The following is a 25,335-nucleotide window of genomic DNA, read 5'->3' as shown; positions in this document are numbered from 1 at the left end:
ATATCTGCATCGAATTCTATTAAAGCCTAATCTTGATTCCAGTTGTCTCCCAAACACCTGCATAATAGCTGGGATGTAAATTAAGGGCTAAGAAAAGCTAACACAAAGTAATGTGGTGCAGATGAAGAATATATCTGAATGCACTGCAGGAGTAATGAAGTCTTCACATTTTACTATTTGGTGTTGCTTGGCCCTCTTCGGCATACTTTTTCATCTGCTCTCGACGGGATGCATCCATTTGTAGGGCAATTTTAAAACTCCCAGATGCTGCAGTTACCATTAAGGAAGAAATCTACCAAAGTATTCCTGTCAAAAAGTGCTTTTCTTCTAGTGACATATTGCACCATAAAGCCTATCATCAGTGCTTCTCTTCTTCCATACTTGACAGTTTGAGCTCAGTCAGAGCCATAAACCTAGTTTGTTATACATGAACCTCATCAAAGTAACAAAGGACTACCAAACAGCTGTTGAAACCTGACTGTTTTTTCCCTGAAATGGTACCATTACTTACAAATAGAAAATAAACCAATGCTTCTTCTGTCACGTCAAGTATAAAGTAGACTAAACAGTGTCTTTAGGAGTTCTGTAGGTGTATTAATATGAATGGAGATATTATGTAGTTTAAATGCTTTATGTATCATAATATTCAGTGGTGTGCTGTTAATAACCGCAGTCACATCTGGTGCCGCAGCTTTATTACTAGTAACACAGCACTCTCCTCTGTGAGTAACTGCCATTCCTACCGCTCCACAGCTACTTTTGTCATCTGTTGCATTAACACTGTCTTCGTTTTCATGAGCTTGTTTAATGTTTGATGCTTTTTTATAAAAGGCTTAATGGTTCAATTACATATTTACAGTTACAGCTACATATACTTTATTCTTAGACTCAATGGCTTTGCACGAATAACAGTTCAAAATTATTCTCATTGATGCTTGCTCAGGTTCTCGGTGCAGCCCCTCAGTTTATCCATTGTTTAGAACGAACCTTTTTAGCTGCTTTCCCTTTAGCTGAACTTTCTTCTGATTGGCTCCCCGATGTAAACAGATGATCTAATGGTATGTGTGTGGTGCCTTTGATGATCCCACCTCGAGCTCTCTGAGACGACCAAATCTATTCTAATTTACATCATACAGATTCAAAAGTTAAAAGCTAAAAACTGAATTTTTAGAGCAGCCTGATGCCCGAGCTTTTGGGCTTTAGAAACTACTTAAACACTGGCTGACCTCATTACTAAACGTTTCCCATGTGTAGCATAATCATCCAGCCTTCTCATAGTATTTTGTGTGTGTGTGCTTGCTGCCTGTATGTTGAGTGTTTTTTACAAGACAAGGACACGGGCAATTCGTTTCATTTTTTATGTATATCATACCAAATCACAAAAACAGTTGCCTCAAAGCCCTTTATATCGTAAGGTAAAAACTCTACAATATTACCAAGAAAACAGAGAATATCCTAATAATCATATAACCCTGTATGGGCAAGCACTATGGCAACAGTGAGAAAGAAAAACTCCCTTTTAACAGCAAGAAACCCCCAGCAAAACCAGACTCAGGAACAGGCAGCCATCTGCCTCAACAAGCTGGGGTGAGTGGATGAAGACAGGACAAAGACAGGCTCTGGGTGATACAGTACTATAAATAAAAGGGGGTTGTTTCAAATCAGTTCAATTCAGTTTTAGATAATAGTGCCAGATCACAGCAACAGTCACCTCATCCTACAATAATACAGAGCAAACCCAGCAGTCAAACAACCACCTTTGAGCAAACACTTGGCGACAGTGGGAAGGAAAAAAGGTCGATGCTAGTATACTGGAGAAGAGAGTCAACCCATTAGTTGAAACTCAGATTCAGGGGAAACAATGCTGTTGTCGTCCTGACTGTGGATCTTTGGCTGGACCGTTCCTTACAGGCAGGAGTAAAGTCATTTGAAAAGGACTCAGAGTAGAGCTGCTACTCCTCCACATGGATAGGAGCCAGCTGGTTCAGGCATGATGCCAACTGGGCACCTCTGGGTGAGGTGTTCTGGGCATGTCCTACTGGGAAGAGGCCTGGGATGGACCCCAGATAAGCTGTTTGATGTGAAAGGGAGGCTTAGGCTGCTGCGTCTGTGACCTAGTACCAGATAAGTTGCTAAAGATGGATGGATGGATATTTAAGGATCAAAATCATTTGCCATATCAAATTAAAAATAAGTTCATGAGGTTTTAAAAGAAGGTTTTCTGAGAAAAAAGAGGGAATTTCCAATTTTTATATGTTCAAATACCTGAAATTCACTAAAGAATTGAAATATTCTACTACCATATCCGGTCTAAAATAAAAAATAATATAATATCTTAAGCCCTGGGCCAAGCATTTCAGCACCAATTAGAAGTAAAGTAACAATCATCCGCTCGGGAAATATTTTCCAGATGCTGCAACCGCTTTCTTAAATTTTACTTTTATACCCAGACTGTCACTGTCTCAATTTGTGCAAGGTCATTTCAAATGAAAAGTCGCAACATCAAATAACCCAAACATTTTGGTCAACCATAAATAGCTGCAGCAAAAAGAAGAAGAAAAAAAACAATTAGTCTGTCAGGAGTCAAAATGATTCAAGAAGCAGTCTGAAAATATCACATCTCTGTCACCCAAGAGTCAGTAATGAGGAAGATGATATTGCCCAGACCAGAGCGCTCAAAAAGGTGTTGCTAGTTACATAGGAGGTCAGCTTCATGATTTCTCTTTCCTCTGTGTCACTTTCTGCCATTGACCAAAACCAACTGCCAGTGTCAAGCTATGTTCCTGCCAATTACCGCTCCAGTTTAAGAGAGTATTGTTTGACATAATGAAAGGGATGTTTCGCCTAGCTTGCCAGGTGGTAATTGTTGATCTCAAAATTACTGTCTGGATGCCCAAAAATGGGAGAGCAGGACAAATTGTGCTTTTTATTGTTGTCTTTGTCTCTCACAATCATGGCTGGTTTTGTATGACTCAGCGACATGTGGTTTGGGTGACATGAGAGAATCTTGATAATTAAACACATGGTCTATAAGACAGACCCTTTGAAGATTATAGGGATTCGCATAACAGCAGCCAAATGGTTTCCATCTTTGTAACATGTGGGTGAAATAAAACTCACTTTGAACTGTCGAATGAAAGACAAAGATGGCAAAAGCACTAAAGTGGAAAGAGAATGTGTGACAAATAACTCAGAAAAGTCTTCTTCTATTTCTGCAGGATGAACCAGGCTCCCACCAGTGGTTTTGAGGAGGATGTGGGCAGCAGGACAACTCATCACGTCATGTATCCAGAAAGTGCCATAGACCTGGACAATATTACTAGTCTGGTGCTGATCCCTTTCAAGACTCTGGATCTGCAGTGGATTATTAGTGCTCTGACCACTGGCACTATTAAACAGTAAGTGAACATTAAAGCTGCGCTCATCTATAATTCCACATTCAAAATGGATTAAATATTGATGCATAATGTGAAAGACTGTCAGTGAAGAACCCACAGAGAGTTGTAACATAATGTCATTCTTCTCACTAATCTTATATTATGGGCAGCAACTTGTTTAAATTCACCCGCTCTCATCTTTACTGTTTCCACCTGTAGGCGGTGGACAGGCTCCATCTGTTCACCACCAAATTGCTGCCAAATTTAACAGCAACATATTCACTATTTAGCAGCTAAAGAGTTCTTTTTTTTCCTGAGAAATCCTATGTTTTTCAGTGAACTCCAAATCAATGGAGAAATGGCGCTTTGAACCTTCTGCATGCCTAAAGCTGGGCATATATACGGCTATACGGCTCGAAGCTTTGATACGACCTGAGTGCTCACACTGTGCGTCCAAATTTGCGTCTAAATATTATATAACTAATATATAACACAAAATCTGTCTCTCTCTCCCTCTCTGTCTTTCACTCACACAGACACACACACACGTACCACCATCAACTTTGCTAAATTGCTAATGAAGAACATAATTGAGCAGCAATGTCCATCCAGCTCTTTTCTCGGTTGTTGCAGTCGTGATAGTTTTGTGAGGCCACATCGAAAAGGTTTGCCAAAGTTCTACAAGTTGGGCCTCCACCGCTTGTGTCCAGATCACACGCTGCACTGCCATTCTGCTCTGTCTCTGTCATTTCCATTTCTGTGTTTGTGCATGCGCAGTGTGAGAGGTTGCGTTAAATCGACTCGTGGCACTGCTTCAGCAGTGCAATACCCTCACAGGAGGCGACCAGGATTTCAAACAGGTTTGATTTTCTCGTGGCCACACGATTGCTGATTGGGAGCTGGCGGCGAGGTGTTAATTGCTTCGCATTATCCCATGTATACTACACGATGCATGACACACGATTAAGGCGAAACTCGTGCCGATCCCCAAAATGGTTGCATAAGTGAAAAATCATCCCAAAATGGGCCAAAAATCGCACAGTGTATGCCCATCTTAAATGGGTAGTTTGTTGTTAACAAGGTCTAAAGTGACTGTTGCATTGCCCACAACTGACCTTGAACATGTCACTAGCCTATTGCAGATGAACTCAAAGATAATAAAAAAGGCCAGTTGATGCTTATCCAGAATTTAGAGCTGTAACAGTAGATGTCACAGGTTTTCCAGAATGGATACATAAATGTTTAGTCAGTATGAGCTCATTAGAAGGTTTTGTTATTTTAGCTTTAAAGAAATGTATTAAACAAAATGTATTAAATTGTGGAATCATTTAACATATCATATTTTTATGTATAACTATATTGACACTTAAAATTGATCAATAAAAATAACTTAAGTCAGAATTCTTAGGTCCAAAAATAGATTTAGCCAGACCTGCAGCAGCCAGTTTTTATGCAGGAAAAATATTTTGTTCTTTTGAACTGTATTAATTCTAGACCGACCATAATGTATTTATAAGAAGTTAATTACAGTAAAGCATAAACACAGATCACAGGTAATTTTTTTATATATAATTAGCACAAAAGTGTGTCAAAAATCCGGAGCCAAAATGATAATCTTTCTCTGGCCGATCACTTTTGGAATCTCGCTTTTTAGTCTATTAAAAAGTAACAACACTCAAAAAAGAACCTCTGGGAAAAAACAGAGTTTGCTGCAAAACTGATTGTTGACAAAAAGAGCAGGGTCATTAGTCAAAGAATCAAAAGTGTCCCCAGAATGTTTCCCATAAGCACATGCTCCAACAGTGAAAAGAGACTCTTCTGGGCCCTCACTTATATACAGGGTGGGCCATTTATATGGATACACCGTAATAACATGGGAATGGTTGGTGATATTAAAGTCCTGTTTGCGGCACATTAGTATATGTGAGGGGGCAAACTCCTCAAGATGGGTGGTGACCATGGTGGCCATTTAGAAGTCGGCCATCTTGGATACAACTTTTGTTTTTTTTAATAGGAAGAGGGCCATGTGACACCATCCATCCATCCATCCATTCGCTTCCGCTTATCCTTTTTCAGGGTCGCGGGGGGCGCTGGAGCCTATCCCAGCTGTCATAGGGCAAGAGGCGGGGTACACCCTGGACAGGTCGGCAGTCTCTCGCAGGGCCAACACACAGGGACAGACAACCTTTCGCACTCACATTCACTCGAACATTCACACCTAGTGGCAATTTGGATTGACCAATAAACCTATCCCCACAAGCTGCATGTCTTTGGACGGTGGGAGGAAGCCGGAGTACCCGGAGGGAACCCACGCAAACATGGGGAGAACATGCAAACTCCACACAGAAAGATGTGATGGTAGAATTGAACTCAGGACCTTCTTGCTGTGCGGCAACAGTGCTAACCACCGTGCCACCGTGCTGCCATGTGACACATCAAACTTACACACATCAAACTTATTGGTAATGTCACAAGAAAAACAATGGTGTGCTTGGTTTCAACATAACTTTATTCTTTCATGAGTTATTTACAAGTTTCTGAACACTTATAAACTGTGTTCAATGTGCTGCCCATTGTGTTGGATTGTCAATGCAACCCTACTTCTCCCTCTCTTCACACACTGATAGCAACACCGCAGGAGAAATGCCAGCACAGGCATCCAGTATCCGTAGTTTCAGGTGCTGCACATCTCGTATCTTCACACTATAGACAATTGGCTTCAGATGACCCCAAAGATAAAAGTCTAAGGGGGTCAGATCGGGAGACCTTGGGGGCCATTCAACTGGCCCACAACAACCAATCCACTTTCCAGGAAACTGTTCATCTAGGAATGCTCGGACCTGGCACCCATAATGTGGTGGTGCACCATCTTGCTGGAAAAACTCAGGGAACGTGCTGGCTTCAGTACATAAAGAGGGAATCACATCATCATGTAGCAATTTCAAATATCCAGTGGCCTTGAGGTTTCCATTGATGAAGAATGGACCCACTATCGTTGTACCCCATATACCACACCAAACCATCACTTTTGTTGTTCCAACAGTCTTGGAGGGATCCATCCAATGTGGGTTAGTGTCAGACCTATAGCGGTGGTTTTGTTTGTTAACTTCACCATTCACATAACAGTTTGCCTCATCACTGAACAAAATCTTCTGTGTGAACTGAGGGTCCTGTTCCAATTTTTGTTTTGCCCATTCTGCAAATTCTATGCGCCGATCTGGGTCATCCTCGTTAAGATGCTGCAGTAGCTGGAGTTTATCCGCCGAAGGGATGTTCGACTAATGCCACTCTCCAGTGACATGCGGCGAGTGCTACGCTGTGGGCTCTTGCTGAATGAAGCTAGGACAGCCACTGATGTTTCTTGATTACTGACAGTTTTCTTGCATCAACATTTTGGCAAATCCAACACTGAACCAGTTTCACGAAACTTAGCAAGCAATTTGCTAACTGTAGCATGGGGGATGGGTGGTCTCGTAGGGTGTCTTGCATTGAAATCTGCTGCAATGGCCCGGTTACTGCGTTCACCAGATATCAAAACAATTTCGATCCGCTCCTCACGTGTTAACCTCTTCGACATGTCAATGGCTGTGAACAAAGAGAAACTTGTAAATAACTCTTAAAAGAATAAAGTTATGTTGAAACCAAGCACACCATTGTTTTTCTTGTGACATTACCAATAAGTTTGATGTGTCACATGGCCCTCTTCCTATTGAAAAAACAAAAGTTGTATCCAAGATGGCCGACTTCTAAATGGCCACCATGGTCACCACCCATCTTGAGGAGTTTGCCCCCTCACATATACTAATGTGCCACAAACAGGACTTTAATATCACCAACCATTCCCATTTTATTACGGTGTATCCATATAAATGGCCCACCCTGTAGAGCAAAGAGCCACCGACTCTTGTCTTTGTTATTTAAAGTAAAAATCATGTCATGTATCACAAGCATACACAATATACAAGGATCGATATGCTGGCTACACCATGAATCGTCACTCATATGGCAAACATATCAGGCACAGCTTGACCTTTCCAGCATGCCTGCTACACAACACATCCCATCTACTCCCACTGTGTTCTGCCTGCTGACTGTATGACAGCATACTGTGGCAGTGCCAGCATGTAAGCATAGCCATGAGGTCAAATAGAGTTTAATTCTCAATAGTTACACAGAGTTCAGTTAGTCTATTTTTATTGTGTAACTAGACAATAAAAATGTTTTTCCACACAGGTTTCATGTAGCATAGATCATCCGAGAAGCTTCTTCAGTTCTAAGGTCAAATGGTGGGGACCTTAGAACTGAAGAAGCTTCTCGGATGAGAGGCGAAACGTCTTCAAGCAACTTAAAGAAGTCCAGACACTTTTCTTTGCAATCTCCTTTGACTACGATGACCTGGATGACTGAGAACCTTCACAGACATTCTCTTTTATTCCGAGTTGGATGTGATTTGCTTCATTTACCATCTCATTTGTCACTGGAATCAGCTCAAACATTTTCACTAGCATGGAAATGTAAAAGCCCCAAATGCATAATCAGGCATACTTCATGTGCAGCATTCCCAGATTCATTTACATCCTTCAAATACCAGATTGTCACAGCAATCAGACTTGCTCAATATTGCTGTTTGTCACATAACCATAACAAGGATAATCACTCACTTTGAAATTTTCCAGTAAATTTCACCTTCAGTTGTTTCACCCCCAGTGAACCATAATCATTAGCTTGATTACTGGACATCCAGGGAAAAAAATGAAGTCACCGCCAATTAATGCCACTGCCAATAACTCAATCACGCCAGCATGTTAGATGGTGCAAGTAGCCAAACAAATATTGCCCATAAATATGCAGTTGTCTTCCAACTCTGCCAAAGCAATCATTCTGCATCATTAAATTTCACTTTGCTGAGAGTAATGTCAGCATTAACCCAACAGCCAGTAGATCTTAAGTGGGAGATATGAGTTATTATCAGTTATTTATATTGTTTTACATTTTCTAAGCTTGTTAAATTAAATGGGGCTTTGAAAGGACAGAACTAGTTAAATGGACATATGGCTTTCTGTTTCTGGATAGGAACAAACCTTGCTGTACACGCACAAAAAATAAAATCTGACAAATCTGCATAACAGCCTGTAGTTAAATAAAAGAACCAGAAGGGCCTGAAAACAAGTTGTCATGTGCAGTACTGTGAAAAACTAAGGACACTTCTATAGCTTGTAGAACCATCTTTGATGCAGGAATTTTCTGTATGACTGTCGGTCACTCACGTCATTGCTTTGACCCACTCTTATTTACAAGGTTGCTTTAGTTCATTGAGATTCGCAGGTATTGTTTATGCAAACTAGGGCTGGGTATCGTCACTGATTTCTAGAATCGTTTCGATTCCGATTCACAAGGTCCCGAATCAATTCGATCTACAATTCGATTCAAGTCGATTTGAATCGGGGAAATTTTGCCTCAGACAGTCAGAAATATTATAATTCAGATCATGCATCAGTACATGTCCATATTTTTATATCTATAAAAATAAAGCTGACACTTGCGAGACTTTATCAAAGGTGTAAGCATCACAGCAGATGCCTGTGTCAAAGTAACTGAGGATAAAACACAAAAAAACACGAAGGTGATTTTCCTGGCCTGGGATTCAAAAAAAAAAAAAATTCTGTAGTAGATCAACAACGAAAGAAAACCATTAATCAACATCTGAACATTACCTGATGCTGCTGAAGTGAAGCAGAGCAAAGTTACAGAGGTAGTTTTTAGTTTTTTGCCAAATATCATGCTGTGCGTGATAGCTAGACATCGCTACGTTGATCTCATTAGTGGAAAGGACATTGTTTAAAGAGGGGTTTTTTTAAGGTTTCTTTAGATGCAACTCTATAAAGCTGTTGTGCCACTTTGTGGAACGATTACTAGTGGAAGACCTAGCATTACCAAGAGAAAGCTAACCACAAAAGATTAAGCAAATTGGAGGCGTTTTGTGTCTGCAAAAAAGAGCTCTAATTAGATTGCAGTGCAAATAATTGCATAAATTGTAATTTATTTTTATTATTTTTTTAAATTATTTGATTTATTAAAATCAGTTCGGTAATATATATATATTCCTGGAAGGATTTTATAAATTTTATTTCTACAGAAGAAAGTTGAAAGTGGGGAGTTTATTCAACAACATTGTTATAAGACCATGAACCAATGAATCTGTATTATATTGAAGCTGTAAAAAATTTTAATTGGTATATGCTGAGTTTTAAGTATAACTAATAATCTGATATGCATAGAAATCTGTTGGGTCCATGAAAAACTGTTTTTTAAGGCTTGAAAAGTCGATTCCCACCTTCATAGTGGTCGCAGCAGATGGCTGGCCGTCCCTGAGCATGAGGTCTCTTCCTGTTAAAAGGGAGTTTTTCCTTCCCAATGTCACCAAGTGCTTGTTCAAAGGAAGCTGTTTGATTGCTGGGGTTTTCTCAGTATTGTTCTAGGGTCTGTCATTTTGCACTAGATGAATTAAATTGAATTAAATTGAATTTGCTTTGCGTATGTGAATCTTAAATAGGATCTGTGAGACTCTCCTTTCTCTCACAATAGAGTCCTGTCTTTCACTTTAGTGACTATATTGTTGTAGGACAGCCATGTCTCCTAATGCACGTTTATGGAGGCTGCAGGTCTGTCTGCAACTAAAATATTTAGGAATTTTCAGACAAATATCAAATGGATGCATATTTATTTCCCACAGGCTCCTCTTGACTGGGTCTTTGCCCCCACTGTGCCCACTTGAATTCCTGGAAACACTTTTCTCTGTACCATCTTCTTTCTTTAAATGAGACACACTTAGGGTTTTTCTGACAGCTAGGATGGGTGACTAAAATGTAAGCACAATTACTTTGCAAAGGCCAAGAGTTTGTGTTATCCTATTCGAAAAGAATGTATGTTATTCCTATTTTTTTTTTTACCATTTAATAAGTTTAACAAATTTATACTATGTTCAAGTAGAAGAAACCTCTATTAACAATTGAGTGTAAACATTTTTTCTTTCTTCACTTTGCTGCATTTTCTTTTGGTTCTTTATGAAGAATAAATCTGAGGGTTTCCAAAAAAATCTCTCCTGAAAAATACCCTACATGCTGCCTCTGAGGCCACAACCTTGATTAACCTTTTTTCTAATTAAACATCTTTATCTTTATTGTAGTTTGCCATGTATTTAGTTTTCATTTGAGCCTAGTAGTTTATCATGCAGTGTGTGAACATATGCACAAGCAGAGTGTGGAATTCCCATGGAGTGTAAATTAAGTTTATTAGCTTCTTTATTTAGGAAAGTAGAGAGTCCCATTTTTTGCATGTGTCTCTGTTTCCATTTGTGATGCGCTACAATCCACACAGCCTAAATGCAGCCACCTCACAGCACTGCACACACACCTCTATTTAAAAATCATGTGTTGTCACTAACAGCTCTGATGTGGGGAACGATGCAAAAAAAGAGGCTGACGGTGAGCATTAGTCACTGTAATGACTGCAAACTCTGTTCATGAGGTTTTAATTACTTTGCCTGATACAGGTGAGGAGGGACACTGGGCATTCATTTTTATACATCATCAGTGGCATTTCATTACAAACATGTAACCTGCCAGATGGTGTTCAGCAGAACATTTCAGGGGATGCTTTAGAGCTGGGGTATCAAACTCATTTTACATTATGGGCCCCATACAGCCCACTTTGATCTCAAGTGGGCTGCACCAGCTAAAGTCCCTTTTCTGTCAGTATAGAGAAGTTTATTTGTACATTTAATCATGAAGATTAATATTTTCTTAATATAAGGAAAATACATGCAAAAGTATGTTTCTGTAATACATGATTTGGGCTTAAATTATTAGAAGTGAATGTGTAAAATTACAGAAGCAGTTCTGGTAACTCCAGACTGTCCTGTAAGTATAAAACTGAAAGTTTATATTTTTTAACAAATTTTGTTTCAACGATTGTAAAAACTCTGTTTATCTATTATTTACTCACTTTGTTATAGTAGGACTGCTATGGTCATGAGAGAAGTCTTTATTAGTAAGAAGAGATTTAAAATTTATGAAAATAAAGTTAGAAATCCAAAATTTATGCCATCCTTCACATTCTCCAAAGCACTCCAGCTAGCTGGGTTGGAGTCTTTGTTGGGCCAATTCTGGCCCCAGGGCCTTATGTTTGACAACCCTGCTTTAGACAATTCAATGGTCTAAACTCCTGTAATTTTTCTTGTCTTACAGCACATATTTACCTGTGATGTCCAGGATAAAGGCAAATAAAGATAAGGTGAGTTATGACTTTATTACAGCATCAGTAGGCGCCGTTGTTTCAAGAGGAAAATGGGTAAATGACTTTTAAAGAGGGCTCACTGTTGGAGATTCACTTCAGTTCAGTTCAGTTCAGTTCAGTTCATTTTTATTTCAAACATTTCAAACATGTGCCTTCACAATCATTACAAAATATCATTCCATTATTTGTTTGAAAAGGAGTAGGCTGAAGTATTTACTTATTTGTCCCTACCCCCTCAAGTTTTACCTCTCATTCATTTAATTTTTTTTTGTCTTAAATTAAACAAACAACATATGAAACATATAAACATATGAAGTAAAACAAAACATAACATACATAAATCAAAAACAAGAAATTAGCAAGCCCCACCACAGTATAGTTTCTTTCATATGAAAAATACAGAATGTGTATATTTGCAGATACACAAGTTATGGAAAAACAACAAACCAAAACAAAACAAAAAAACAAAAAAGAACCGCAACACCATTACCAGCAACATTACCGTCCTGGGTTAACCCCGTTTTCTTCATTCTTATACTTATTTAAAATTAGGTTTTTATATTTTACTTTAAACTGTTTTATGTTTTGACTGTCTTTTATTTCTTCTGTTAGACTGTTCCATAATTTAACTCCTGCAATTGAGATAGACATAGTTCTTAAAGTTGTTCTAGCACTTTGTATTTTTAAATTCCATTTCCCTCTTAAGTTATACCCACCTTCTCTTTCTATGAACAATTTACAGATTTCTTTGGGAAGCAATTTATTTCTGACTTTATACATTATTTGCGCTGTTTTAAGCTTCACCAAGTCTTGGAATTTAATAGCTTGCATTTTGACAAAGAGTGCATTTGTATGGTCCCTGTACCCTACATTATTTATTAATCTAATGGCCCTTTTCTGTATTATAGTTATTGTTTGTGTGTTACTTTTGTATGTGTTTCCCCAGACCTCTACACAGTAGCTCATATATGGCAGTAGTAAAGCACAGTATAAAATGTGCAGTGCTTTCTGATCCAACATATGCTTTGCTTTTCCCAGGACGGCAATGCCCCGTGCCAATTTCCCCCGAACATAAGTAATGTGTGGCTTCCAACAGAGCTTGTGGTCAATGATCACCCCAAGAAATTTTATTTCATTTACTCTTTCTAAATATACATTGTCAACACATATTTCTACTTCGATGTTTTTCTTTTGGTTTCCAAACAACATAAATTTGGTTTTATCGAGATTCAATGATAATTTATTTATATCAAACCACTTCTTTAATATCGTTAATTCCTGTGTGATCATTTCCAAAACCTGTGGCAATTCCCCACCTGCACACAGTATATTTGTGTCATCTGCAAATATTACAAACTTTAAAATCTCCGATACTCTGCAGATATCATTTAAGTACATAATAAACATTTTTGGACCCAGTACTGAACCTTGAGGTACTCCACAAGCTATATCCATCAAATTAGATTTATATTCATTTATTTGTACATATTGTTGCCTATTCCCTACATAGCTTTTTAACCATTCCAAAACCACTCCCCTAAACCCGTACTTTTCCAGTTTTTTTAATAGAATTTCATGATTAACAGTATCAAACGCCTTCTTTAGATCTAAGAAAACTCCGAGCGCATACCTCTTATTATCCATACATTCCGTTATCTTTTCCATTAGATCTATCAGTGCCAAAGCTGTTGATCTGTTGTTTCTGAACCCATACTGACTATCTGTCATTAATTCATATTTTTCCACAAAACTGTCAAATCTTTTTATGAAGAGTTTTTCCAGTATCTTAGAGAACTGGGAGAGTATTGACACTGGTCTATAGTTTGTAAAATGATGTCTTTCACCGGTTTTGTAAATGGGAATAACTTTAGCAACTTTCATTTTTTGTGGAAAAACTCCTTTTTTTTTTTCTTTTTTTTTTTGTGGAAAAACAAACCGCTCACCTGGATAGTGTTTTAATAGAAACAGCTGCACTGAAGCCAACTGAGTTATTCTTATGCATCAGTGTGATATAAAAGGAAAAACAGAAGAGCAATTCTCCCTCAGCCAAGTGAGAATCTCAATGACGACGTGATCAGACTGCCAGTAAGAACATGCTTGAAGGCCAGATGAGTCATCCTTCACCAAGTTCTCAACAAGTAGATGAGTGCATGGGTGAACATGTAAGAGTAACGCATTAAGAAAATTTCCACGCATTAAACAACATAGTTCCAAAACCAATAATTTATTTGGAACATACAACAGCACAGGAGAGCCTGTGGAGTGGTTATGAACCCTCCCGCTAATGGAGCAAGGCTTGCGAGCTTGTCGAGAGCTGCACTCTGATAGTTTCCACTTCAAGCATACCACATCAATTTGGCCGTCTATTAAAGACGCAGAATTTTTCATGTTCACATGTTCAACCCTTACACCAGCTTCCCAGCATTCACCTCTAGGCTCCTGGGGAATTTTTACTCATCTCTCCCAAATTTGTATCTGTATCATATTTGCAGGGGCTGATGAGCTCTGAGACTTGATGCCAAACTCATAACTGTATTCAGCTGTTGTAATGAATAAGTCATTCCAGATGTGAAATGTCTGCCCGAAATATAATGAATGTAGGCTACAGCAGCGGCCCTTATTTCCCTTCACGCCGGTGATCAGTCATCGGTCACTCTGTAGCGTGTTGAGGTTTGCGTTGTAATTTCAGTCCCTCTTGCAATGCAAGTGTTACTTTCAGCTCTTGTTTGTGACCTCCTTGTTCAAAGGAGAGTGATTTTGTCATTTTTTAACTCCTTTATATATATTTTTAACCATTTGTGAGACAACATGTTGAATTTCTTGGCATTAGCAACAGTAATGCCAAGTGTATCACATTTGATACATGAGTTTTTGAGGCCTCTGCGTCATCATTGTGATTGTTTTTAACCATAACTTTAATTCCCTTATATGTTTTTGTTGATTTAAGATAAACTAACTGTGAGCAGTAAATTGCACAGAAATGCCAGATGTAGCAAAAGTTATACAAACTAAAACTTATAGATGCAAATTTATTTGAATTTTCTGGCAGTTGTTTCATGGTTCAGGCTTTAAAGGTTTTAGAAAATGATCAGGACGATTAGAATGCATAAATATTTTATAATAAAAGTACTGACATTGAAATGTTTGTGCCATATTTTAGTATAACTTGAACTGCGTATAAAGTAAAGGTGCAATCGGTTATGTTTTTTGTTCACTTCACAAAATTAGACTGCCGTTGTGAGAACCCCAGCAGGGTTAGAGTCACTGCAAATCCATACAAGGTTTTGAGTGAGTACTTGAATTTTTATGAAATGCACTGAATCATTTCTATCCTGATGTGAACGTGTCACAGACCCTGGGTTTTTGGCATTTACTGTTTGATTTCCTATATTTAGTGTTCTGAGTCTTTGGGTTTCATTTTCTATTTAACAATATTTTCCTTGTAGCCTCAGTTTTATATTTATGTTTTCTTACCTTTAGTTTTCTGATCTAGTCTTCTTTGATCATAGTTATGTTGTATAGATCACTTCCTTAGGTTTCAGGTTTTCTGCCTCTCTGGTGTTTCCCTGTAATTTGTTGTCAAATCTCCATCCCTGTGCCAGATGTTTCTTATTATACCTCCTGTTTTGTTTGGTAGTCTTTTGCTCCTGGTGCCTTATATTTCCGTCCGTCTGTGCCTTATTCCGTCTGTCCAGCCAACTGCTCCCTTTTCACCTGATTAGGCCTTTGTGTTTTTAATAGCTTCAGTTGCCCTTTGTGTTTGTCGCAATGTCTGTTTATCTCACTGTTGTTTGTTTTTATGTGTTTGACTGTCATGTATTCTGTTTCTCTGAATTTTTGGACAGTTTTCCACCATTAAAGGTGAGCCTTTAGTTAAACCTGCCTGCCTGTAGAGTTTCTGCCTGCTTGTAAAGCTTTTGGGTCCAAAGTCCTTCAAACTATAACAGAATGGCTCCAATGATGACAGTGCACTCATCCACTGGTCAGAAAGGGTCATGGAGTGGTTTATTGTGTATGAAAATTATGTGAATCACATGCGGTGGTCTTCACTGCAATCATAGCAGAAGTTCAGTGCTTTGAGGTAATTGCACACTTCCCGATTGCATATTCTTTTTAAATAATCGTCACATTTAAAAGATTCAGCCCATCAAACAAATTACAATATTATTCAACTATAGCTTGTCAAAAAATAGAATGCAGTGTTTCACCCTCAGCTGTGAAAGGCTGATGGGTTATTGCCATTACATGATCGGCTGCCTTGGCATCAGAGTTTTTAAATGCAAAAACGAGCGAATGAGGTGAGGTAGGATTTTGAAATTGAAACCATAGGTGCATCTTCTTAAAATTTAGGACGAGTTTGAATCTCAGTGACATAAACTTAAAGGATAAGGTCAGAGGTCAGGTTTTCTGAAAATCTTGTGAATGCGATAACTCAACATTGAAGCGATGTAGGATTTTGAAATTGAAACCATAGGTGCATCTGTTGGAAGCTGATGGGTAGCACTTGCAGCCACCAGTATTTTTTAATGATGATTTTATTTATTAGGGGGAAAAAATATCCAAACCTACCTGGAAGATGTAATTTCACAAGGTAAATGTCACAAGTCAAAATCCAGGCTTCATTACTTCCAGATATGTTAAATCAAGAAATAATTTAAGTCTGATAAAGTAAACTAGGCTAAAAGATCTAAAAACTAACTATGACATGATATAAAGAAGCAGGTGAGAAACAAAGTCATGGAAAGAGTTAAAAGGTCATTTCTCATGGCTTAGGACTCCAGTGAACCACAAATGAGAAAACCTGGTGGAACGCTGGCGAACCTTAACAGGAGTGGCCAGCCTACGAAAATTACTCCAACATTACATTAATGACTAATCCAGATGTCCACAAAAGAACCCAGAAAAAACATCTAAAGAACTGAGATTTCCAAGGTGAGAATCACTTCTGAGAAAAAAAACAACACAAAGGCTCATCTCACATTTCCAAAAAAAAACATCTTAATGAACTTTTGGAGAAATATTCTGTGGACTGACAAGACAAAAGTTGACCTTTTTGGAAAGTTTGAGTTCTCTTACATCTGGATTGAAAAGAATAGCATTTAATAAAAAGGAGATCATATCAACAGTCAAACATGGTGTTGATCGTGTGATGGTCTGAGGCTGTTTGCTGCTTCAAGACCTGGACAGCTTTCCAAATTGATGGATTCATGAATTCTGCTCTCCAGAAAAATCCTGACGGAGATTGTCCACCCTTCAGTTTGAGCTCTGAAGCTCATGGGCTTGATTATGCAGCAGGACAATGATCTGAAGAACACCAGCAAGTCATCTGCATGGCTCAAAAAACAAAAAACAAAATGAAGATTTAGGAGTGGCCTAGTCAAAGTCCAGACTTAAATCTGATTCAGATGATTAATTAAGACCTTATACAGGCCGCTCATGCACGAAAACTCTTTAGTATGACTGAATAAAGACTAACCTAAAAGGAAGAGTGCGACAAAAGACTGAAAAGACTCCTCGCAAACACTTCATTGTGGTTCTTGCTGCCAAGGGTGCCACAAGCATTTTTTAGTTTTAGGGGTCAAGTACTTTCACACCAGGCCATTAATAAATGAAAATCATCATTTAAAAAATGCTGTTTGGTTTTACTCTGTTATCTTTATCTAATACTAAAATTGTTTAATGATCTGAAATATTTAAAGTTGCAAATATGCACAGCACTGTATTAGAGGATCAGTGGCAATAAAAAAATATTTTAATGCAGTCAAGACAATTTCTAACAACTACAGCCACACGAGTGTAGCGTCGACCGAGTGTAGCATCACGCTAACAGGTCATGCCAGTTCTTTAAAAATATCTTTATAAAATCAAATAGAAGACACAAGTCCTGTTTTCAACTTGAAGTCAACGCTCTTTAATCACACAGATGATAGCAGGGTGTTTTTCAGTGGCTACTGACGTCAATTGATTCCATAATATTCAAGAGAAAAAAATTTTGTGTGTTGTGTGATCAAGGTGAAGTGGAGAGTGTATCTTATTTTCTTTTACACTTTACAAAGCATGATGTGGTAAGAGGGTTTATTTTCCTAGAAAGGGCACACAAAGCACATTCTGGGCACATCTTGGCTTTATTTTGTTGTCTCTAAGTTTATACCATTATCCACTTTTCTGAAGTGTACCATAAAGAATTCGATTTGGGGCCCAGCACAATCTGCTCTAGACCGAATATCTAAAAAGCAGTCTGCACTGGTGACTTACATTTCTTCATTTCCTGATTTTGATAAATGACAAAGGAGTAGAAATTCTTCTCACTCTTTTTCAGGTGTTGATTTACAGTCCAACATTTTTCAAATACGTCTACGAATCGTGGCTTGACAGTCATGGACGATATCCTTCGACCGGTTTCCTCAGTTTGCTGCTCGCTGTCCACATATGTGATGAGGTAAGGAGAACTACTCTAATAGGTAACATATGTGACTGCTCAGTCATTCCTGCCAACACCTCCATTTTTCATAAGTTTCTCCCATATTTCCCTGCCAATTCCTTATTTATTGTTTTTCCTTGGATAGTCCTCTAATTTGTGTGACCCTCAAACTTCATTATGAATAACTGTCATCCTAGTATCCATATTTTTGTGTGTTTATCTGATGTGTTCTAAGATGTCAGATTGTTTTAGAAATACAGTCCAAACACTGCAGATAATTTCAGCCTGCAGTGATGTCATACTCAATTACATCAAGGTAAAATGATAGAGTTGTGACCTGGCAAAGATTGAGGAACAGACACAGATAAAATATCCGCACATATCAAGAAATTAAGTATTTAATAAACCTAAAGTGAGCTATTTCAGACCTTCTTTGTTTTCATTTTGATCATTATGGCTTACAGGTAATGGAAATCAAAAATAAAATATTATTAGAATATATTATTTTGAGTTTAAGTAAATTAGTATTCAAGTATTAGAAACATCATGGATCTCCTGGTTTAGTTCAATACACACAATCACAATCGTGGGGAAGACTGCTGACTTGACAGCTGTCCAGATGACTATCATCAACACCCCACAGAAAGAGTGCAAACCACAGAAGGTCATTGCTGAAAAGCCTGGCTGTTTTCAAAGTGCTATATCAGGGCACATCAATGGAAAGTTAGAGATTTATGTTCAGTAGTCCAGTGTCCTCTTTTCAGTGGAGGACACTGGACTTAAGATGAGGACATTCAGCATTTCATTTGAAAGTCTGTCTGTCTCAAAGTCTGGAGTAAGAATGGAGAGGCACAGAATCTGAAAAGAATCCAAGCTTTATGGAGATGCCAATTTAATTTTCCAGCTGGACTTAGCACCTCCTCACACAGCCAGTACTGCTACAAAACGGTTTACTGTCAAGGTTGTTTTAGTGTGCTTGACTGATGAGCCAGCTTGCCTAACTTGAACCCCATAGAAAATTTATGACATATTGACAAGAGAAAGATGAGAAACTCCAGACCAAAAAAAAAAAAAGACCAATGGAAGAGCACTATAAAAGCAACCTGGGCTAATTCCTAACCAGTGCCACAAGCTGAGTGCCTCCATGCCAATGTGCTTTGATGTAGTAATTAAGAACTAAGTATACCCATAGAGAGTGTAGAAGAGAAACAGCTACCATAGATCAATTTAAAGCCTCGAGATAAACGTTTCTACCATCACTGGTAATCTGGCATATTTCCAGTGTGCCAACGCACTTTTGGGGCCGATCGACTGGTCTGAAGAGCCACTGCACACTGGCTGTACAATCACTGATAGCATCCCATTCGTTCCTTTCCATTACTGACACTGGATTGCACATTCAAATCTCTTAATGCGAGATTTGAATGTGCCCTCAGTGTGGAAGAACAAAACAATAAAAAGAATGAAGTTTTTTATTCAATATGACCCAAAATGAGTGACTGAGGACATAAACGCTGAAGTCTTTTTTTTAACCATTGCTATCACTATCTGGTAGCGTTCAGAAGTGCTTCTGCAAAGATGTTGACTAAACTTCCAATGTCAATATCGCCTTAATGAAATATTGTTCAAATTAAAGAAACACTTTCCTCCAGTTGCTGTAGTTGTTTCACTTGTAGAGACACATTTCTTGAAACATTTCACCCTTTTCTCATAACTCTAAAAACAAAACCCAATTCTCAAACTACATTCGCAAAACCGTTGATTCTTCTGGCAAAATCTAAAAACCCATCCAAACAGTTTTATCTGTGGTCAGAACCACACAATGGTCTGCTCATGCATACAGAGAGTAAAAATAAGAACAGAACTAAGCTTTCAGTACACCCTAGATGAAACAATGAAAAGCACAGTGTTCAGGGGATGTATCCCAGGCCTTTAAACCTCATATTGATGTCTTAGAAGTCTACAAAAATATGAAGCAAAAACAAAAATGGACAATGGCTGAGATATGTCTCCCTTCTTTAAAAAAAAAGAGAAATTATAGGTTGTGTTTAAATTCAGTTGCTCACCTGAAATTACTTTTCTTGACCTGGCTCCACCTCTTCTCCTCAGATTGTTTCCATTGCTTGTTGAATTGATCAGGCTTGTATTGGTTAAATGGCATCATTAGTGACAACAGCGAACTATTTTGTGTAGACAATGGGCTAGAACCAAATTTTCATCAAAATGAGCCATCATCTGATCTAGCCAAATTGAATTCAGTTTCTGTGTAACAGGCTGTGGGATGAGTGCATCCAGACCATCTACAAATTACAACAATTTCTCTTTTTAAATAAAAAAAATAGGTAGTAGAAACAAAATTGTTTTCTAGTGTCACCAAAATCTCATCACATATCACTGGCCTCATGTGGTGATACTGCACAGTGTATTTCTGTAAAAAATCAATTTCAAAGTTTGCAAAATGCTTCCACAACTGGACTTGTGAAGCAAAGATCGCTCTGTTGATGATTAAAAAAAGGCATTTGGAGAACTTTGGAGATACTGCAAAGTATGTTATTATGCACTAAGAGCATCTGTGGTAGTTTCACTGTGATTAACCTTGTCTCTTACAGGTCAGTGTGTTTGGATTCGGTGCAGACCAGTATGGAAACTGGCACCACTACTGGGAGGAGAACCATTTGGCCGGAGCTTTCCGACACACAGGAGTCCACGATGGAGATTACGAATATAATGTCACCCTGCTGCTGGCAGACAAGCACAAAATCCGAATGTTTAAAGGCAGATGATACCGAGCCCATATGTGCAGCTGGATGACCACCAAATGAACCTCAGCAGCCTTTTAATGTTCGTTACCCACCAAAAGAAGAATTTTGTTTTCATTTTATTTCTTTATTTTACAGATTCCAAAGACATTTTCACTATTCTGCTCAGCCCAGTTTCCTGTCATTTACTGAAGTGGCTGTTTAACAAATGTCACTTCTATTGTCACACCAGGAGACGAGGACAGGCCATCCATAAGACAAAATCAGCACTGCCATGGGAGACCGAGCAGATAATAGTAGAAGGGAGACGAAGATGTATGTTAATAAGCATGTTATTATAAAAAGCTGAAGTTCTACTACATAGTATGTGTATAATCCATGTGTCGCTTTTCTATATACGGTAATGATGTCCAGCACTGTGGCCGCCAAAAGCTTTGTATGCTAATGATCAGACCAAGTGCCGTAATTACCGTTAATGTCATTCAATTGCCTCTGTTGCAAACTGTTTAAGTTTAAATTGATACCCAATAAATGTAAAAGCATTTAAAGCAAAACCCTACAGACCTAACATCAAAATGCATTTTCACAATATGGCATTGGTTTTTTACTTTGTAGTGATGGACATGCGAGAAATTCTGCTGTTTTTTGTCAGACCCACCAATTTTTTAATGTGCAACCTGCACTAAAAAGCTATTTATTAACTTGCTTTCCTGATTACAGCTGTAAAATAAAGTTTAATGACACTAAAGGGGTGCTTAAAATTGAACCCAAAATCTAGCCCCAAGAAATTATTTTACTACATTGGGACATTTACAGAAAACCCCCAGGACTACAGCCACATCTATGGGAAATACTTAAGTGTTCAGTCCAAATGTCAAACACTTTGTCATCCCTACATACTAAGTTTTGCAGTATAGTTTAAAAAATAACCATATTGTCAATGCTAGAGCAAAAATTAAGTCTCTATCAAAAAGAGTCTAAAAATGACTATGCACTTTGTTTTGCGTCTAATAAGCTTCAATAGTGCTATGTATTTCGAGCCAAATGTTAGCTGTCTAACCTGCTAAGCTATGATGGGGAACATGTTAAACATTCCTTCTGCTAATAATGCTAGCATTATCATAAAGAGCATTTTAGCATGCTAGTATTGAGCCCAAGTTCGCCTGTGTCTCAGAGCTGCTGGTATATGCAGTGTTTTAATTTTCCCACACTTAATCTTATTTTCTCCTTATTTTGTTGAAGATTTGTGGGCTGTAGTGTTTTTTGTGACACAAGTGTGTATCTCCTAGCAAGTCAGAATTAGCACGGTGACACTAAAAAAAATTAATAAGCTAGTTCCTTAGTTGTCACTCTCTGTGCTCGCTGCGCACTGAGGGTACAAATAAGACTTAGCTTTTTAATCTTATTCTTCTTATTTTGTTGGATATTTCTTGACTGTGATGGTTGAGAAGTAGACACACAAATCTGAGCTAGCACGCTGGTACTCATGGGCTACATTACAGTATCCACCTCCTCTATCCTTGGCTTTTTCAGATATGTCTCAGTCACATAGAGAACAATAGAATGACCACCTCCTTGTGACTAGGAAAAATCAGTCATTGTTTGTACTGACTTTTTTCACATTGGCGACTTATTTTAAATAGTTGGGACCAACAACTGGTTGCCTAAAGGTTAAGTGTGTAACAGTCAACAACTTGTAATTCAACAGCTTGCCACCAAAATTATATTCTCATTATGTCTTTATATATAAGCAAAGTTGCTGAGCGCCAATGTCATCTTGCAGTTAAATGACCGTAATGCAGCAACTACATTATTTGTGGAGGGATTTCTGAATTTTAAATCCATGGTTCTGGTTGGCAGTAGCAGTTAATGTAAATTTCTGTTTAATATGAATTTCTGTGGATACAGACAGCAATGAATTTGTATTTTTCACCAGTTTAACACAGTTGATCACCATATTAACAAAATCTGACCGCATTTAAACGCTAACTTGACCCCATTCAATTGCAAACTGATAGCAGACTAACTCCATCTTATTGCTGTCAGCAAGGATGAGAGTAGTCCCAGACCCAGTCTTTGTTTTCAAAGCAACTTCTTCAAAGGACACCAGTTCAGTCATTTTCATTTTCTCTAGTTGTAGTATCGAATTTTCTACCCACAGTTTAAGTGTTACATACCCAGTGTGTATTAGGAGAGATGACTGTAATGAAAAATCTCTTGAAATTTTCATGAATTATATGAATTATTTCCATCTCTTTGACAGAGGGCTGGCCTGAGCTACATATTCAGAGCACAGACATTACATTAGACAGGATGCAGCGTGTGCTTCAGCTGCTTTCACTAAAAATACCATAATGTGGCACCTTCCTGCGGCTTTATGTGGCGGTGTGGGCGTGTTAATATGTAAAATGTAACCGAGGTGAAACAGAAAATAATGTTTTATTGCTCTTATTTGTTCCCGTGATCACTTCTCTCTCTCTCTCTCTCTCTCTCTCTCTCTCTCACCACTAACCACTGTGGCTCTCTCTCGCTCTCTTGTTGAGCTGAGGTGAAGGGGGTCAGCTTTTGATGTTTCTCACAATTTCAGCACATTCTACATTTGAAATTGTAGAATACCAACACCAACTTAGTTTCTGTTCTAGACAGAAAGAAAGTTTGGTGCTTGGAATTTGTTTCTTTTATTAAATCTGCTGGGCCAAAAGGACTCTACTGGAGACCTGCAGCTACCTGTGGATTAAGAGTTGTGTTATAGCAAAGCAATCAATGAGATTGTGCCATTGGGTGTGATGGAAAAATGATAGAAAGGTTTTCAGTGTTTGCAGCGTAACACAAACAGCGGGTTCTTTGTCATCGATCATTAACACCTGACATACGAACCAGCCTATACAGGGGTGCCTTATCATTGAAATCAGTGATGTAGTATAAATTTTTTGATGTATTATGTGACACAGTTTGTAAATGAAAAGTATGTGTAAAGTGCCTTACAGTTAAAGTGTACTGTATTGTTGTGTAAATCTGACACTCATATGCTTGGTACACACAGTATAGCTGTCTCATTTATTGTCAGTAAGATGCCAACATGTTTTGCACTTTTTGATGAGGTGTCGCTCTGTTTTGTCCAGACTTTATTAGCTTGCTGATCACACTGAACTCTCACCTTCTTATTTTTACTCACAGACATCTGACCTGAAATGTTGTGCTTGTTCAGATGATGCAGGAGTTAGGCTTAGCTGCAGTAACAGGCTATGATTTGCTCTGTGTGCCTTGTAACAGATTAGAGACATTTGTATGGCCGGTGTCTTTTCTTCATTCCCGCACACACAGAGACAAACCACAATTTGGTTTTTCCTGTCACCATGAATTCATTCAGCTGCCACAGAAAACAACAGTGGTGTGAATGTGTCATACAGGGAGCAGGGAATACTGCCACCTAGTGGACAAAAACGTGGGTCAGCATTAACGTGTTTTGATTTGGTATTATATGATTAAGTATGAACTGGCACTTTTCAAACTGTATTCATTGTTTATCGTTTAAATAAACTGTAAGTAGTGCAGTTGTTTCAGTCTTCACAAACACACTAGCTGTGAAGATGGATGTATGTAAGACTAAGACACAAAATAAAGGCTCCAATGAAAAGAATGGGTGACTTCATTTAGTTTTACAGAAAATTGTTAAACACACGGTCTGACACACATTAGGCTGGAAAATTCCTACAACAGCTCAGCTGGTTTCTTATATCTGTTCAAGCCTTTTTGTTTCCTTTGTATTCGTTTTTTTTACTGATATCTTGTTGGAATTTGTTAGTGATTTATATCAAAGAAAGTTCAGTCATTTAGTGTAAGCCTAACTCAAACACAGTGAACAAAACATTTTAGTTATTTTTTTAGAAATCACAGACACCCTGTCCTCAAGGCTCAAAAAGAGAGGAGCAACATTTCTCTTGAGTGATACAGGTTATAAAACAAAAAACGGTCCTCTCCAGATGATGCCTTTTCAGGGAAGGTCTTGCTTAACCCAGAAGATATTCAACAGCACGGCTATTCCAGCAGCGTAGCTTTGTGGTTTAAAAAAAAGAAGACCATGTGCAAAACTGGTGTGACTGCAGCCCAGGCCAGTCACCCACAGAAAACTACAGAAAACGGGCTCATGATTTTCTGAACCTTTACAGAGTATCAGCAGTGATGCGGCACAGATGCTTCAGACAAAAGTATTCAACCCTTCAATATTAAAAAAAGATCAGTTTTGCTGTTCTACATATTTGCTAGATTTGTTAATTAGAGTTAACATTAAAAAGTTTAAAATGTAAAAACAACCTGTGTCATGTGACTGACATTGACATGTGTCTTCTGTCTTCATCTTTCCATTGCTCCTTTTGAGGGTCCCATAACATCCTCCTCTGTCACACCAACCCTCTGCATGGCCTTCCTCTTTTCCTTCTGCCTGGCAGCTCCATTGCTACATCTTCAACACCCTTTATCCAAT

At 38.3% G+C, this 25,335-nt stretch overlaps 1 protein-coding gene across 6 annotated transcripts in view; it reads left to right on the top strand.

Annotated features, from left to right (window-relative positions):
• Positions 1–24,492, top strand: part of LOC309698352 (CMP-N-acetylneuraminate-beta-galactosamide-alpha-2,3-sialyltransferase 1-like) — a 103,255-nt gene extending 78,763 nt beyond the window's left edge. For all 6 annotated transcript variants that reach the window (XM_082520729.1, XM_082520730.1, XM_082520728.1 and 3 more), the window contains 4 exons: positions 3,219–3,398; positions 11,624–11,669; positions 17,992–18,111; positions 20,703–24,492. In XM_082520729.1, the coding sequence (XP_082376855.1) occupies positions 3,219–3,398; positions 11,624–11,669; positions 17,992–18,111; positions 20,703–20,876 (520 nt within the window). In that variant the 3' untranslated portion in view covers positions 20,877–24,492. The remainder of the gene's footprint in view (positions 1–3,218; positions 3,399–11,623; positions 11,670–17,991; positions 18,112–20,702) is intronic.
• Positions 24,493–25,335: the final 843 nt, after the last annotated feature.

The sequence above is a fragment of the Aulonocara stuartgranti genome (genome assembly GCF_965226115.1).
Source record: "Aulonocara stuartgranti genome assembly, chromosome: 22".
NCBI lineage: Eukaryota > Metazoa > Chordata > Actinopteri > Cichliformes > Cichlidae > Aulonocara > Aulonocara stuartgranti.
The sequence above is the reverse complement of the archived record's forward strand: the minus strand, read 5'-3'. Positions and strand labels throughout refer to the sequence as shown.